General features: G+C 36.3%; 2 protein-coding genes across 2 annotated transcripts; both read right to left on the bottom strand.

The window, feature by feature from the left end:
• Positions 1–776: 776 nt before the first annotated feature.
• Positions 777–6,177, bottom strand: LOC144440606 (high affinity copper uptake protein 1-like). Its single transcript, XM_078129991.1, has 5 exons — positions 6,097–6,177; positions 3,771–4,055; positions 2,722–2,788; positions 2,329–2,500; positions 777–987 (listed from the first exon to the last, which is right to left on the bottom strand). The coding sequence occupies exons 1-5, from the start codon at positions 6,175–6,177 to the stop codon at positions 777–779; spliced, it is 816 nt and encodes a 271-aa protein (XP_077986117.1).
• Positions 6,178–8,734: 2,557 nt separating this feature from the next.
• Positions 8,735–10,832, bottom strand: LOC144440605 (protein SLC31A2-like). Its single transcript, XM_078129990.1, has 4 exons — positions 10,794–10,832; positions 10,557–10,623; positions 9,797–9,986; positions 8,735–9,020 (listed from the first exon to the last, which is right to left on the bottom strand). The coding sequence occupies exons 1-4, from the start codon at positions 10,830–10,832 to the stop codon at positions 8,735–8,737; spliced, it is 582 nt and encodes a 193-aa protein (XP_077986116.1).
• Positions 10,833–19,077: the final 8,245 nt, after the last annotated feature.

Below are 19,077 nucleotides of genomic sequence, written 5' to 3'. Positions count from 1 at the left end.
ACAGATTCCCTACCCTACCCTACCCTACCCTACCCCACCTCTCCCCCCCCCGTCCCAACACCACCCAGAGCAGAGTGCATGTGTAACTGTATCTACATACATTGTATATTGTATGTAGATTAACAATCAACCAACATGATCATACAAATTTAAATTATAATGTATAAAGTTCATTCGTTTGAAAAATAATGATCAAAACATGTGTTTACCAACCCTGAATATTACGCCCATGAGTTTAAATGCATATGGGAGTATGGCACGTTGGGTTTTAGTTCCCCATAATGTGCGGAGTTGCAATTTGCAAATAAAACCAGTGTAATCAAAGTGCAGGGGCACAAATCTAATGCAAAGCACTGTCGTAACCACCGTCCTCATTTACGGCAAAGAAATTTCACATTCCGTCAGAGGAAAAAGAAAGTCTTGCTTGCTTGCGGCCATTTCCATCCAACGAATGCGTTGAAATGACCTCGATATTGTTATACAAAAGATGTATTTGCTGAATACCTCTAAGTACAGACATTACATTCTCCCAAATGAGAGCTGATATTTCTTCCGCGACACTGCGAAATATCAAGTCTTGGCCGGTACCGTAAAAGGGGCTGTGGTTTTACGACGATGAAACATTACATTGTCATTAATAAAACATGTACTGTTCTTCTAGTGGCAAGTGTACAACTAGTAGTTTCATCTTTATTTTGTGTTCACAAATCATACATTTCAAATTTGAATCATCACAACATGTCTGTTTTCTTGGTATTACGTCACCGTTTATACACTCAATGGCAGTGGTCATTGGCATCATCAACGAACGATCTCTTCGATGCAAACAAGAAATAACCAAGTGTTAGTCCCAGCACAACGGACATAAAAAGCCATAAGTTGAATGTCATGGTAACCAACATTAAGCCATAACTTATAGTGACTTGCACAAAATGTAAGACAGTCTGTAGAAAATGGTTGCAACTGAAAATACGACCTACGGCTGACCTGTGTATAAATATATAAAAGAGATATACCAAATAAACTGATGAGAACAATATAACAGTGTTAAAGTGCTATATCATGATATGGATGAGAAATGTGTACTAGTTTGGATTTGGATAATGAATAAAACTATATTACTGTGGTCTTCTACTTGAGAAAACATTGTGAAACAACATAGACCAAGAATATGTTTGTAACCCAACACCCCCCCAAAAATAAATAAATAAATAAATAAATAAATAAATAAATGAATGAATGAATGAATGAATGAATGAATGAATGAATGAATGAATGAATGAATGAATGAATAAATAAATAAATAAATAAATAAATAAATAAATAAATAAATAAATAAATAAATAAATAAATAAATAAATAAATAAATAAATAAATAAATAGCAAAACACTGTGATTTCTACAACTGCTGACATCAGACCATGGACGAATGTAACCTGTAATTACAAACAGGGAAAGTAAACAACTGAATTGGATTGGATTGGTTTAATAACACTTGGCACAAGCATGTTGGAACAGCAGAGACTTGTATAACACACCATGGTTTGATAAGATCAGTTTTGTGGCCTCTTTATGTGTACATGAAATACCAGGGGAACTGGAAATTTATTTGTGAACATTATGTAATGTAAAGAGGTCATACAGCTGTTATTATTAAATGATGGAATGTAATACAAATCTCTGTACTTCCAACATGCTCAGCCCAGTGTTATTAATCCAATTATCAGTTATTGTCCCTGTTTGTAACAGGTTCCTTTCGTCTACGGTTTGATGCCAATAGTTGTATATAAACTGGGTAATACAAGTAATAGCTACCGTCATGCACTTGTCGCTTCGTCGTCATATGCCGAGACGTCACCATGCATAAATTGTTTGATTACGTTATTTGTTTACTTAAATTTTGTAATCATAAATCGTTCTAGATGTCCCTCGTTTATGCCTTTTTTTTAGAAACACAACTTGATATCTCCCATTTCTACTGTCCCAATACCTTCAATTACTGCACATTTCAAGTTACCGGTCAACCGTACGGCCCTGTTTGATATAACCATGCAGAAAATAATAAGAAATTGTATATTCTACTCTAAGAAAAAAAAATTGCAACTTGTTGCTACATTTTTGCTACTTTTTGCTACATATTATGAAACCATTTAAACATACTGTAGCTAGACGTAGGCATGTTGGCGCCAATATTTCGACGTCTGAATGTGTCTGCATAGGCATGTAAGTTCATTTCATTTAGACAAAACAAAAGAAACTATATTCATTCATTCTGCGTGGTTAGACAAACAGAGCCGATGAATGGTAACTTCAAACCGGCTGTATTACCTTGATTTCTTTGATTTTGTAGCATATTCTGCCATACTCATGTTCCCCACTCCTTTTGTTTTAACTGAATTTTCAAGTCTTCTAGTTCGTTCTTTCAAATATTCCCGACACTGTTTCAGTCCTTCGTATAACATAGAACAGATGGCGACAACGAAGCAAGATCCAACCATTGCTTAAAGAAAAAAATTCTTTTAAAAAAAGATGTCTCTCCATATGGTCAGAAGTTAAAATATTATTCAAAATAAACGATAGCATGTCAGCTCATAAAAGTGGTGTTTTTTTACCAATCAGGAATGAGATAGACTTTATGTAAATATTGTGGTGGCACCGATGACATACGAGACTAGGAGACGTGAGTTGTATCTGAAGACGAGACGAGAGTTGTAGACTTACCATCAGTGCTGCTGACGTACCAGTTACTGAAGAGAATATAAGCCTCGTTCCCAATATAGAAATACATCTTTTAACGAACAAAGAAAAGAGAGAAATGTAACGTATTACTTCGTCTGCGTGGTCACGTGTTATTCCGGCCATTGTATGAAACAATAACAAAGAATATTACAAGATACACCATTTACTTTCGATTTGAGTCACAGTAAAAAAAAATAGTATAAACATAATACACACTATTAAACACTTTACAAAATATACACTATTTATCTGGGTTGACACAGTGTGTCATTGGAGTGTAGAGAGCCGCCCCCCTCTCCCCCCCCCCCCCATTTACGAAGTCGGTGTACACAAATATATAAATATAAAAGTTCTTTTTGGAGAAGTTTGTCAAAGCTGTTAAACGAACTATCAAAATCAGTGAGCCTGCTCACAAGGTTTCATGTTGAGATAGACACCATAAAAATAACACACAAACATCACTTACACAATGTGGACTCTTTATTCAGTTAATGATATTAACAAAGAAACTAGTTGAGTTACAGTTAATGAAAGAAACAGTTCAGTTGGCTGCTGACCATGGATTTTATTTGAACTTCAAGAAATTATACCTCATGTCTATTGTAATTTGTAGTAGTGTGCATATCATTAACTAAATAAAGAGTTGACATTGTGTATGTGATGTTTGTTATCTTTTTGGTGTCTATCTCGACATGACACATTGTGATCAGACTCATTGATTTTAATAGTTTGGGCAAGCTTCTTCGAAAAGAGCCGTATGTCTAGTAGTGTACACCAACAATATCTAGAAGAAAAGCTGACTAGTCACAGTGCAGTTTATAAAAGTGTGTTATTGGTGGTGGTTTAATGTGCACAAGGAAGCTTAGACGAGTTTTGAATTATTGACAACAACGTCATCATTTTCTGCACAGGTTTCGTGTTTCAGTTGGTATAACATTAGTGTATTCCGCTACGACATAAAAGGAGCCACCAAAGACTTATAAAGTTATGCTCTTAAGACTAAAGACATGCTTCTTTAACAAGTTTCTTACCGCCATGCTATGACCACCAGACATGTCTCCGTGATCACCATGTGACATATCTGTAGACATATGGTGATGATGGTGTCCTGTGGTCATATCGTGATGGTGATGTTTGGTGGTAGCTCCGGGGTTGTGGTGGTGGTTTGTTGCAGCATCGTCATGGTGATGCTTAGTGGTGCCGTGGTTGTGGTGATGGGTAGTTTCGACTGGATCGTGATCGTGGAGTTTGGTAGTTGGGTTGCCGTGGTTATGACCGGCAGAAGTGACTGGACTGGCAGTGGTTACATCATAGGTCTGTGACAAAGATTAAGATATTACATCGAAGACCTTGATGAAGATCTAGTTTGTGAAATGTTGTCATGAGTCTCTTTGAGTCTTCTTTCTTCAGGTTGGGGGGGGGGGTTTGGGAGGAGGGGGTTGGGGGGTTGGGTTTTTTTGCCTTCTTATCTCTCGGTTGGTTCCATTGCTAGAATGTAAAGTTCTAGGTTTCGCATAGTTCAATTCCAACTTCTTGGTTTCTATTAAAATAACACTTCTTATCAAAATATTCCAAACCAAGAACATGACGAATCTATGTATATGTGCATCAGTCAACAGTAAGGTAATGAGAGAAATACTACGTCACTCGTAGACGTCAGATTTCAACAAGGCTAATGTCACACCCATTTGTTTAGCACTAGAAATAAAAAAGATACTCCAGACACAGGGTATTTGCAGTGTAGACAAATAATTCACGTGAAACAAAAATGAGAAGAGCGTGGGTGTTATCTTTGAGATGGTTATATTGAGCAAACAAAAAAGAATTGATGCAACAATTTTGTCTCAATATAAAACCCCGTCTGCAAGTGACAATCACAAGTGACAATTGTATCACAATGTATAAATAAAAATCTGCACGTGGAAGTAACAAGTAACAATTTTATCACAATATATAACCCACCGTCTGCAAGTAACAATCACGAGTGACAACTACTTTACCAACAAGTCTATAAATAACAGTATGCATGTGACAGTCACAAGCAACTATCGTATACGTTGATTCTACACTCTTTAGTTTCTTCTACAAGTTTTCTTCTATAAGTGTCACCGCCATGACTTTATTGCCAACCATTTCTCAATTATTAGTGCCACGTTACAAATATCATATTATTGGAAGAAGTTGACTGTTTTGTTTGAATGATAAGCTTTGTGGTATGTCAGATGCTATTTTAGATAACACCGTCTCATCTATTCTGGGTTTTTACATTCTATCTTAGCTAATGTGATAAATTTTAAACCATAATTCTTAACGGTTTGTTTATCTTTTCAAAACTTACACTTTATAAGTGAAACTACTGCAAAAACAATAATTGTTATCCAAGGTGTTTGAAATGCAACATTTTTATCATTAAAATATTAAAAAGGCGTAAGAAAATAAACCCCCAAAATAGATCAGAACTTGAGAAGGAGTTAATGTTATACCTTGTCAGTAACCCTAATAAAATATACTGTTTGATACTCACTCAAGTAAAAACTTTATTCAGTATTCATAAATACTAATATTACACGTTGACAATTTGTGAATCAATCTACCATTATAATTTAATGTTTCTCATATTTGCAGCAAAAACTTAGATTTAATACTTAGATTTCATATCATAGCAATCAAAATCATCGAATTCAACATTAAAAATCAGAAAATTCCAGTTTCGGCAAAGTCGGCAAAATCATTTCTCGATATTTTCTAATTCATCGCCATATATTCTATAACTATTTCAACAGAGACAGAGTGTATCGCATCGCAATCTCCTTGCTTGCCGTCGACTAACTTGTGGACCTTTCTCACGGCATTGTTGACTTTTAGCGAATCGCATTACGTAATCAACTTGAACTGGTAACATGCGATATTAGTATATGGATTCCTTTGTCTCCAAGTCTTGTCGCGTCTTGATGTTTTAATATATAATGTATTAATAAAGATATAGCCTTCAAGTACAATATAAAAACTAGGTTTTCAATATGCTATAAAGCAGATACACAACAAATTTCCCAAAAAATACATATTTGATTTAAATATGACGTCACTCTTCGTGGATATGACACATTTGACAATCTTAAAAAAAATTTGAATATCTCATTTTTTGTCAAAAATTTGCGTACAAGGTCATCAATTTTAGTATGAGTAACATTTGCCATGAAATTCGGGACAACTTTCTGACAACAAAATTTAGCACTTTTAATACGTTAATACTTATTCATTTCGCGATTTTGATAATAGATCTTCTCGAGACAAAACATGTGAGGGTAAAATAATTACTCCTTGACAAAGGTGTGATGAAATATTCTACCAACTTACTTTTGAACTTTGAGCTGTTGTTGTACCGATGTAAAGAAAACACACCATTAGCAATGATTTTAGTCGATATTGAGACGACATCGTGCTGGATTTATGTAGGTCGCATACACAGATCACCAATGCTGTAGCTGTACTCTAGGAGTACGGAGTTTGACAAGGGTTGCCAGCTGCTCGATACGAAATGAATGAGGTACAGAGTTCATATGAACGCCCAGATTATACAGATAAAAGCACGTATGCCAAGCGATTAATCACTCGGTCACGCATCATGCATCACGTGATACGTGTCACGCCATCGTTCGAATTTCGTAACTTCATAATCAAGTTCCTGATGACCATGTTCCGAATTTACACTACTTATTTATTTATCTATTTATTTATTTATTTATTTATTTGAGTACACGTAACAAAACCCTGGGGAGTCGTTAATGTAACAAAACATAAAAGGAAAATAATAGCAAAACTAATAAACTATCTAAAAGAAGCATTACATAACATAATAAAACTAATGAACTACAAAAGCTATTCAATGTAAAGCAAGAGAAAAATAATGTCTGGGAATTAGACAAATTTATGGAGATGTATATTTGATCATGTATTACAATTATTTTGTAGGTGGTGGTCTCGTTGTATATTGCTTAATTTGATAGATTTGCCAAGTGCAATAATTAGATTTGTGTTGCTCATTGTTTCTTTAAATCTTTGTTCCTCTGGTAAGTTTCTAATTTATCTTCACACACATTACATAACGTAACACGGTCGTCAGGAACTAGACTACCTAGTAACTCAGAGGCACTTGTTTCCCGAGATACTAGTATAATACCAGAATGTTTCTATCAGAATACGATAAAATGTCGATAATACCGATAATATTGTCGTATTTAGCCAACTATATATGGAAAGCGTAAATAAAATTACACTTGTTTCTGTGATCGCGCAAGTTCACTTGACTCACCGCAAAGAAGAGGCTCTTGTGCGATCACAGAAACAAGTGTTTATTTTATCTCTTTCATATATATTTGTCTAAATACGACAATATTATCGATATTGCCGACATTTTATTGTATTCTGATAGAAACATTCTGATACATATCTCGGGAACCAAGTGACTGCGTAGTAACTTCATGACGCGATAGAAATATTCATCCGTCTGATCACTTCAGCTAGTCCTGCTTGTCGATAAAGTAAGTTTGGACTCAGTTTAAGACAACCCCACACTACACCACAGACACTTGAATTGGTTCAATATAATGTAGCACTGTACTGTGAGATTTGTATGACAACAATAAATAATGTTTCAAGATTGTGTCTGTGGTGTGGAAGGGAGAATTGGGTCCTTACTTACTGCGGGTGTTCAGACTCATTCATGATGTTATCAAACAATATAAAAGTAATTTGTCCCCTACTTTCTGGTTTCACGCAAAATTGTACGTAGTTATTGTAATGTAGGGTCTAATTCTCGCCGACTAACTTGTGTACGATGCGAATAGTTTCAGGCCTAGATGAAGGTGAACTTGACAATAACATATTTTCTCATTAAATTCGCCCCAAGTTATACCTACATATTGACATACTCTGCTATATATTAAAAAATAAAACCAACGTTACTTTAAATTGTAATGTCAAATGGCTGGCAACATGTGTCACACACTTTCTCAAAATTATGCTGATAATTTGCGTCAGAAATAAAGTATTAAATAGGGCTAGAGAAGATACGTCAAAGATACGTTCGTAGATTGGTGATCCTTAGCATGGTATTATTTCAGTCTGAGATATTTTAGACACTCCTCATCCGGATCTGTGCATTTAGAAGAACAGTAAAACCGACACCATTATCGGTGTCCAGATAATAACCACGTGACGACGCGGAATGCATAAATTATAATAGATGGTGATGTCACGACAAGGAACGAACGCAGGTTATCTATTATTTACAAAGCTGTTGTTATCTTGGTAGTCTGTCATGTGAATCCCTCTAACACCGGATAGTTTATGTTGGCATAAAAATGACCTCTTTATCAAAATGGTAAAGAAAACAAACAATTATCTTTGTATAAAGGTTTCTCATAGTACTGTGACCAAACCGCTTTACCTATAATACCTATAACAACACAACGTCCCTTTATACTTCCTCGACTCACTGGCAGCATTGCAGCCGTAAGTATACAGACAGGCAGACAGCAAGCCAGACAGGCAGACAGCAAGCCAGACAGACAGACAGACAGACAGACAGACAGACAGACAGACAGACAGACAGACAGACAGACAGACAGCAAACCAAACAGACAGACAGACAGACAGACAGACAGACAGACAGACAGACAGACAGACAGACAGACAGACAGACAGACGGACAGACAGACAGATATACTCGATTAAAATGTAACAAAATATTAAACAATTTATTTATCATTAGGATATATATAGAATAAAGGGAATAAATGGCATCAGTTTTCATATAAAACGCGATTTTATGTGTTTACACTATTTAATACTTCACATAAATGCTACGCATAAATTAGTTCTAGAATTAATAGTTTGATATACTATCTTGATTTCTGAAGGCTTGGCGAAATGTGAACACCAAGATAATTGTAATTAAAATAACTGACGCCGATAGGTTTGCATATGTTTAATTTTAGTCTGTCTCGGTGACTTTGTAGGTAGGCTGGTTGATGGACGAAATACTTGATTGTTCAATAACGTCACAGTTCTGGGGTTCGTTGTCTGTAGTGGCAGGGTTAGGTCTTGGCGGCCATGCAAACAGGTAGTAAGAGAGAGTTATACCAACTACGACAGATAGGAACATATAGAAATTGAAGTACATTGCAATCAACATCAAACAATAACCAAAAAATGTTTGAACTAGATAAAGTCCAGTTTGTATCAGGTGATGACGTCTTGTTAGTCCGTCTTGCCATGTTCTGTAACGTATAAATGGAAATACTGCCTATTAAAGATTATAATGTTCTCCCCTATTATCATTCCAATACTGTAACTATTTCCACCTGTAAGCTCTTATATATGTACAACCCATAACACCAAAGTAAAGCGTTTTCTGTATGTCCCACAATCGTTTATAGTATGTGTAAAGTACAACCCATAACACCAAAGTAAAGCGTTTTCTGTATGTACCTAAATAGTTTATAGAACCCATATCAAGTTTCATATTCTAATTGACCACATATACATTAGCAAAGCCACATGCTAGGCTTGTTAATAAACCAATTGAAAGCGGATACTTTAATGCTTGATATGAATGCTGTAAATGAGTGTAGCACATAATATAGAAAGTGTTGTACTTCACTGTTACTCGTTGTTTAGGACCAAGCTGGCATGCATGGAATACGCACATATCTGAGACATTTTTTTTCTATCGCCGCCAACATCTTTACTGGAAGTAAGATACCACTTTTTTCATAATCAGATATCAATAATACTGTATTCCATTATTGAAATGAGGATTTTAGACAGATTTGTAGACATGTTTCCCTTCCACTGACAACTATTTGATGTACACTAGAGTTACCATGCGTGCACTGTGAAAACTTTAGTGCAAGATGGTACCATGTTGTACATACATATACTTTACCCTACGTGATCTGTTCTGGACCTCATATATATTTATTTTCTATAGTCAGGGTCCGCGAGTCTGAACCAATCACCTAACTACTTACGATATTATAAAAAATAACCTTACATAGGGGGAGATGGTTTGTTCACGATAGGGTCAGTACTCTCTGACATCATCATTCCTCCTCCTGCAGTATGTACAGTTTTCGCCACTGACGATGCGCCATATTCTCTTCTTGATAGCCATTCTCGAAATTGCTTGCAGCCGTCAAACACTATTGCCCAAATAACAATAACAATGCAAGAACCGACCATTGCTGAGAACAAAGTATACAGTACGTCAGAATGATGACCGATGTGTGCACATTTACGTTAAATGTGTCAGATGTTATAACGATGTAAAGGTGGAATTGCAATGTATGTTATGTTGTGGTGTGGTGTGGTGTGGTGTGCATGTAATGTGATGTGATGTGATGTGATGTGATGTGATGTGATGTGATGTGATGCGATGCGACGCCACGCGAAGTGACGTGATGTGATATGGTGTGACGTGACGTGACGTGACAAGATGCGACGCAAGGCGAGGTGATGTGATGTGATGTGATGTGATGTGATGTGATGTGATGTGATGTGATGTGATGCAGCGTATTATAGTCAGGGCTGTGATATATATCTCGGGATAGGGTACAACATTACGAATTACCATACCAGGAAATATCATAATTTTGTAACACAACATACAATCATTTCAAACATTATGTGTGTAATATCGTTTGTCATATTATAATATCGGTATATGCCATATGTTTAACGTGTTAAATGTGTTATGTTGCTGTTGGCTTATTATTAGTAAATAACTGTTCATATTAGTACTAATGACGACATACCTCCAGCTGTTGTCGGATTCCATTCTTGCCAGAGAATTTGGGCGTATTCAGTAAAATGGAAATATAACTAAAAAAAGAAAGAAACAAATAAATAAATAAATAAATACATACATGTAAGTATACACACGCAGACAGACAGACAGACAGACAGACAGACAGACAGACAGACAGACAGACAGACAGACAGACAGACAGACAGACAGACAGACAGACAACAAATACATGATTATAACTTACCATTGTGCCATCATGCACCGTAGAATCACCCATATCCATGTCTTCCATGTAACTTTATTATGACTGCAGGAAATGTCTACTTCTCCCTGAAAATGTCGAAATACAGGAAAACGTTGAAACGTTTCAATCCTTAATTTCTTATCGAAAATGACCGATTCTCTTCTCCGTGACATCTCAGTGACACCTTTATCAAAAATTTGAGTTAGCCGAAAAAATGGGCTGGCAGTTGACAACATGTGGAAATGATTGAGTGACGTAAATTATTTAGAGTAAACAAAATACGTCACTGACACACTTGGGCAAAAATAGTGTAACTAATTAAAACTTGTTTTTTTATTCAATATAAAAGTAACACTGATGTGTATTGCGTGCTGTATACTGAGCTAGTTCTGCTTGCAGAGGAAGTAATTGTACTGCTTCATATTATTGTTATCTTCATTTCATCGACGAAAATAATGAAGGAACAACAGTCGGAAACTGCTAACTTGTAATCATGCAATCACTGCATGTCTACAAGTAGAAAAAAAAGGCGGGAAAATGAGTAACAAAGAATTATTCTATACACTGATACTATAAATCTGTTCCATTATTTTGGCACCATCAGCTCCATAACAAAAGAGATGGATATAAAATGATTTTGACCTTCATATTTCGAAATCGGCAACAAAAGTTAATAATTGCCTCGTTCTCGAACTACAGATAACCGCAGATTTCACGCATCAGTTTTTTTCCACAGGTTCAAGGGCAGATTTCGTGTAAAATGTAAACATTCCAACGACTTCATGTTCTATGGATGCTCATTAACATATATGAATCCTAATTAGTCTCAACTTGTGCACTATGTATGAACAATAAACCACTCCTAGCTGTTTATAACTGTGATTTATTATCAGCTATTCGTATTTCATGTAAATGTCATGCTCTAGGTAACACAGCTATGTGAAACCCGCTATTTACTGTTTGGTAAGACTTGCGAAGAATTAAACTTAGGCCTAAGGGGATTGCCCATGTCTGAATATTATATTGTGTACATGTATATGTTAAAATTAAAACGATTAACTGAAGAAGTGGTTGTCAAATTCCTGCTATTGCTAGTGTACTGTGAGGGGCGTTAAAATATGTTTTGACACAGGCTCTTGACAAACAAGTAGTTTTGATATCAGTTTTAATTGCTTGTAGTGCCTTCACCTGACCCCTAGCTACGACTCGCGATGGCTGTCCTAGCTTTGACGTCTGAAATTCACGGATTGATTATACGTTTCACCAAGACTTGTATTTCTTACCGCTTGAAAGTATCCAAAATGGACCAAGGTATCCGCCAACAATATCAAACTTGTCTGCTATAGTCCACTGAGTTAAGAGAAAGCGAACACGGTATTACTGTTCCCTCCACTGTTTATGGTTCCACTCGGCTAGTGCATGCGCTATACACAAACAAGTCCTCCCCTCTGCGATGGTTGTCTAACCTGTGTCACAGTATTGAGGACACGAATCTCGTAGAATTATATGATGATAACGTTGTGGTCAATGACCTCTGGACGTACGACTGCGTACGTGCAAATCCACATATAAAATTTAAGAAACAACGGGAAAGTGAAAACAGGTAAGCACTGAGGAGGTACGGCGAGAAGGGAGAAAAAAAGAAGACCAATCTGGTATAATAAAAGCAAAAGATATTTAGACCAGAATAAACGAACAGATCATACTTAGATTTGAAAATGAACATTGAGCAGAAGGGAGTCGGAGGAGGGAGAAGATGACAAAATTTAAGAAGAAATTAGCTATTAGCTGGCTGTGTACTGCGTGACTATAAAATGTGGCCGTTGGTGGCGCAATATGGCCCAACTGTTCAAGTGTCACTACATATTTTTTTACTCCAAGTAATATACTGTATCGTAATTTGGTCAGGTTGTGATGACGCAAGTTCCTGTTCCTGTAGTAATCTCTGCAAAGAGAAATTAGTGAAACAATGAAGGTACTTGTTTATGTCAGCTTTGATAGCAGGACACCTGTGTCCGCAATATTGTTTACTGGCTATTATTCTTTAATCCATGTATTATAATGATGTGGTCAACCTGAACAAATGGCAAGCAGCGCGCAGAACACCCCCGTGATCATATAGGGCGCCCTCAACACATGAAGAACGTTAAAAACGTCTTTTCTTTTTGGACCATGAAGCTGATAACATGGCATAATATGTAGTACGTGTACGGTGATTTTTAAAAAAGATCTTATAACTCCACTGTGCTATTGTTCTACCAACTCTAGAACATGACAATTTGCACCAAAGACGGTTGCAGTGTGCGTATACAGTTAATGAGGATGCCATTTTTATCATACCATTTGGTCCATATTTTGGCAACTACTCGAAAAAGGTGATATGTATATTGTAACCTCGACAAAACTCATAATTCTGTCGTTTTGACATCATTTATAGGCCAGATCAAATGAATTAGGTCAGTATTTTCTCAGGTCAGAAATTTATGTAAATATATCCTTTTGGAATAAAGATATAGCCGACTCAATTACATTGAATTATATCACATGAATGTTGAGATCTTTGATACAAGAGAAGAACTTTGTCCAACCGAAAAGGGTAATTTAATCGAGAGTCACACAATGATGTCACGTGACTGTCTTCTTTGTTTGTTTCTTTGTTTGTTTGTTTCTTTGTTTGTTTGTTTGTTTGTTTGTTTGTTTGTTTCGGTACTATGCTTTTTATCTCGAATCTGTCAAAATAGGGATAATTAAAATTATTATTTATTGTCAAGACCAATTCACAGACAGAACTCTTTTTTGCGTTTAAAGTTTTCTCTGGTCAAGCGTGCTCATTAGCAGGAGAGAGAGAGAGAGAGAGAGAGAGAGAGAGAGAGAGAGAGAGAGAGAGAGAGAGAGAGAGAGAGAGAGAGAGAGAGAGAGAGAGAGAGAGGGGGGGAGGGAGGGAGGGAGAGAGAGAGGGGGAGGGAGGGAGGGAGGGAGAGAGAGAGAGAGAGAGAGAGAGAGAGAGAGAGAGAGAGAGAGAGAGAGAGAGAGAGAGAGAGAGAGAGAGAGAGAGAGAGAGAGAGAGAGAGAGAGAGAGAGAGAGAGAGAGAGAGAGGAATCGACGGACGGGCACGACTGGCGGAGACAGACAAACAAACAGACAGACAGACAGACAGACAGACAGACAGACAGACAGACAGACAGACAGACAGACAGAGACGGACGGACAGACAGATGAGTAGATGAATAAAGACAGCGAGAGGAGTGACTGGAAGTAAAGTGGATGTATATTGTGGTAATAGCCAGCAGCTGCAGTTCACTGGGCATTCTTGTGGCACAATGATTCTGAATGAAAATGCCAATTTTAGCAGTATTCAACAGAGGACGGGTCATTCTAATAATAGACACCAAGAGTATACATATATTATGTGATATAATAATTCATCTTGTCAATACACCAATGCAAAGTAAAGACGTGAGAAAAAGTCATCATACTTTGTTCCAATTCTTTATCAATAGGACTCTGCACAGATGACATCGATACGGTTGCAGTGCTAACCCACAGTGTGCCTTATAATATAAAGAGCTAAAATTATTTGACAATGATTCTCGTTCATGCCATATAAACTCGAATTTGAAACACTGTGTCTGAATTTGTATATTTTGGAATGATTGGGGAAAATATTTGAAGCGTAGAATTTAAATATATTTTAAAGTATTAAGAAGCTGCCATTGAGTCGACTTTCCAACGATTTGTCGCGTTTGATGCCAGGCAAGTGACGTCATGATATATTAAGTACGGTACATTCTTTGTCCGTCAATACAGTGTTGGACATTCTCTCTTTCTTTTGGAAAACATGATGACAGATTTTTTAACATGCAACGATTGAATAGTTTACATTTATATTGGACAATGCAAAGAAAAGGATCAAATGAAAAATGTATATTTATGTGAATCTGTGTCAGGTTCGTTTATAACTGTGTTTGAATGGTTTTAGCTAAAACCTAGTTGTACACATTACACACATTTGTTGGATTATTTTGTTGTCCGTGTTGAAACTTTTAACGTACGAAATTTTTTCAAATTCTTTAAATTTGTGCAACGGAAAATATGTAAATTTGGAGAGTCCATAACATAACGAAGCCCAATCTGATTAAAATCTAAAAAGTAGATGTCGGCTAATCGTGCATTGCTATCTTACCTTCGTTATTTGGCTTGAATTGACCTTCGTGGTACATGTTTACATTTTTAGCCTGATCGCCTCCTCTACAAAAAAAAATAAACACGTTTTTGTAGTGATGGTATAGAAAAAAAAACATATCTCGTATACCCCCATGAGTATCTGTTTATTTGCTGGTTTATTTAATTATTTTTATTTGTCCCTATACTTGTCGTTCGTTTGCTTGTTCATTTGTCATTTATTTATTTATTTGTTTGTTTGATTATTTATTTGTTTGTTTGTTTGTTTGTTTGTTTGTTTGTTTGTTTGTTTGTTTCGTTTTGTTTGTCACGCGATTCCTGGGTTCCCTGTGGTCAGAGACCTTTTGTTGTTTTACACGAGTAATGCAGTCAATCTTATGATCGCCCCTTGAAGATTCGTTTCTTCTCAGACCGCTATCTCAAGACCATTATAGTACTCTGAAGTTTTCCATTCGGCCTACACACACACACTATCAGGTGCTATAAAGCATTTTCATAGCCATTCAATTATATATGTAAATTATTAGTTAGTGTAATATGCTAAAACGTGTATACCTACATTTATATAATTTAAAAGCGATGCAAAGTTTATGATAATTAGCATTTCATTTAAATTTTACTGAGATTCGAATAAGTATGATATTTGGTTTTTGAATTACTTAATTTAATTAATTTTCGTTGTAGGCTGAACATGCAACATTGTCTGGTTTTGATGCTTGCCTTTCAATTTTTTTCTTTTTCTGTCTATTTTCTCATGATGTTCACAACAATCACTTCACATGTCCAGATGCACATGCATGTACGCATGCGCACGAGCACTCGTTCACACTTATGCATACGAGCACGCGCGAAAACACATACACACAATTCAAGGTACACAATATCGTTTTTATCTGTTTTTAATATCCAATACATACAGAAAAGGGCGATGACCTATTGACACCTTGGCTTCCAGCTCTGTTCAATATACTTCACTGTTAGACTTTCGACACTACTTGACAGATTAGGGCATGGGTGTTTCCTGCCGTCAGCTACTTACTTTTCGTCTAGCGTTTTGCCGTCATCCCAAGGTTGTAGGAATAGACACTGGAAAATGTTATAAAATTGCTAAATTAATTATGCATAGACTGGAAATGTTATGGAATTGTGAACATTAATTATGCATAGTCTGAAAAATTTTATGAAATTAATATTAAACGACCAAGGTCACATGTTTGTGTATTACATATCGAACGTACCATTGCAACTATACATGTTTTCCCTAGAAGCTATTTCGATAAAATCTAACCTGTAATCTACGAATAGATCGCCTATATTTGATGAATACATTGATTAACATGATTACGTAATAGGGACGTGATGCGCGTGATTAATGTTTAAATTAATTGATTTATCGTGTTTTGCATTCTGAAGGTCACACGTGACACCGTTGTTTGACCTTTAGCCTAGAACCTAGTAGAACACGGTAAATCAGAGCAGAATGTGAGTGTGTGAGACTACAGCTGTACAGGAGAATTGAAGATGCTTTGGTGCTTCACCCATGAGACTCGATGAGACAATTTTAAATGCAAACGAAACAATTATAGACGTGCCGCGCACAGCGGGGGGCTGTAGAAGCAGACAATTTAACATGTTGATTATCGTGCAGTTGTAAACAATTGAAGCCATACAAATCATGAAATCCAGGTGTATAAATGTTTTCAGCAGACTCCTGTTTCTACTGCACTGTAAAAGGATTACAATGCCTTATCACTTTTCAATGTGACTGAGTAAAGGATCCTGCTGCGTATGTTAATTGTGTTGACGTCTCTGTTATTGTTAGTCTAGAGTTGAATTGTGTCTATCTTAGTGTCAAAAACACCATGCGCCATGAGTGTTGCACCAATGCAATTTCATTTGTCCTGATATGGAAGTGCAATTCCGGCCCAACTCCCATCGACTTGATCATTCTTATTTTAGCTCAAATCCCCTTGTTTTGAGCAAAGCCTTGGTTGCTAGGGAATAAGGTGTTTTTGTTGGAATGCTAATTTCTGATCATTCTTATTTTTCATATCATATTTACCAGACCCCACACTAATTACGCAGCCCCTAGGAATATTGTCATGGTTGCTATGAACATTATCATGGTTGCTAGGGACATCAACCTGGTTGTTGAGGACATTGTCATGGTTGCTAGGGCATTGTCATGGTTGTTAGGGACTTAACTTGTCACTGTTGTTGTTGTTGTTGTTGTTGTTGTTGTTGTTGATGATGTTGTTGTTGTTGTTGTTGTTGTTGTTACTTCTGCTGCTGCTTAAAATAATAATAATAATAATAAGTGGTTTATTTACCCAAGCGTATAAAATGATTACAAAAATAATGGTAACAAAAATCAAAAGAGAGAAGGGTAAATGGGGAGTCAAGAAATAGCTTACAGCTAGTCTAGCCTGATCCCCGACATTGTATATTGCGAATGAAAACAATAAGAGGGTTCAGTCATTAAGATGACTGAAAACATAACTGGGAGAAAAAAAAATATATACATATACATATACATATACATTTACATATACATATACATATACATATACATATACATATACATATACATAAATAAAATAAAACGATATTGTATCAATTTAGGCCTATAAACCTTGAACATTATGTTCTTCATCATAAGTAGGACACCAAATCAAAATATGACATGAGGCAGGTTTTGAGCTAACGTCTGTCCGCCAAAATCACGCTTTTCATTCCAATTTGTATACCAACAGCATTTAAGCCTATATAATAGGGGATCATTTTATTGAACAAATGTAGGTTATGTTGGAATACGTCAAAGTTGATAAAAGCTGTTATTCCTTGCTTAATTCAACGTCAAATTGTTCTGGGGGTCGAGTGAAATCTAAACCCCGTATCTTTCAGGTGCTTTTCCTTTTCAATGCTCTATGTTGCTTGTTACCGCATACCTGAACAGTGTAGAATGCTTGACAGCTATTCTTCATTTTAGGCCACTGATAAATATCCACCACGGATCAGGGACATTTATCATTAAAAAAGTATGTAAAACAGAACTAATTATATTATCACACACTGTTAATCTTCTGTTGGTTGGGGTCGCTGACCTCTTTTTTTTTACATTAACAAATTGCAATTTGTGTTCGTCGGTGCGTGCACAGATTAAATTACTGCGAAGTGACTTGCTAATCTGAGACCGTGAGATTATTCAGCGTTATCTTATTTTTTTCCATTATATACATTATTCGTCTCCATATAATCGACTCCCCGTTGCATGTTTTTGGTCGGTTGGTCTTTTAAATTAGTCTGTGTTCGAGGTCCTTGAACAAAGCACAGACAAGTGAATAAAGTCACCAGGGAACATTATACATGCAAATACATGTACATATATTATATAGTCCTGTGATATGGGCTACGATATGTATTGTAACTGGTTTATATGCGTTGTTTCAATGACACATTACAAGTCTAACTAGGTTTGTTTACATCGCGATCTGTAATTTTCCTTTGCTGGCTCGCTAACCTGTTTACATCGCGATCTGCGATTTTGCTTCGCTTTCTCAGGTTTAGTGCAAAATCACAGATCACGCACAATGCAAACAGACCATTACATGCTGCCAGGTTCCTTTATACATACCTTTATTTCCTTTGTATATTGTCGCTTTTGTTTGATTTGATATCAGACTGTTTAATTATTATGGTAAATGCATGACTAATTTCAGACTAAAGAAATATGAGACTAGATGAGCAAATATTTGTACAGGACAGCTTCGTGTGCCATTAATAAGACAAGGTACATTTTCCTCGTCTGTGGAACAACGCATAAAAAGATAACCATTTTTTTGTGCAGAGAAATAACATTCCATACGGTACAGTGCCATCTCTCTTCAACCCAGGATACTCACACTGACTCTAATAGTAGCATGCAATAACGACTGATACGTTTTTTTCTCACAATGTTAGCTCAATCAAGCGATGCTGTCGTTCATTGTACCCCGTAACGATGGCAATTATATTGATCGACCTTTGAGGCCAACCTTTCAGAGAAGAATATGCATGCATTACAATAGAGCTATTTCCAGCTAGCTAGGTCGACATGTTACA

This window comes from Glandiceps talaboti, chromosome 10 (genome assembly GCF_964340395.1).
Source record: "Glandiceps talaboti chromosome 10, keGlaTala1.1, whole genome shotgun sequence".
In the NCBI taxonomy this organism is placed as follows: Eukaryota; Metazoa; Hemichordata; class Enteropneusta; family Spengelidae; genus Glandiceps; species Glandiceps talaboti.
Note: the sequence above shows the minus strand (reverse complement) of the source record. Positions and strands in the feature narration are given on the sequence as shown.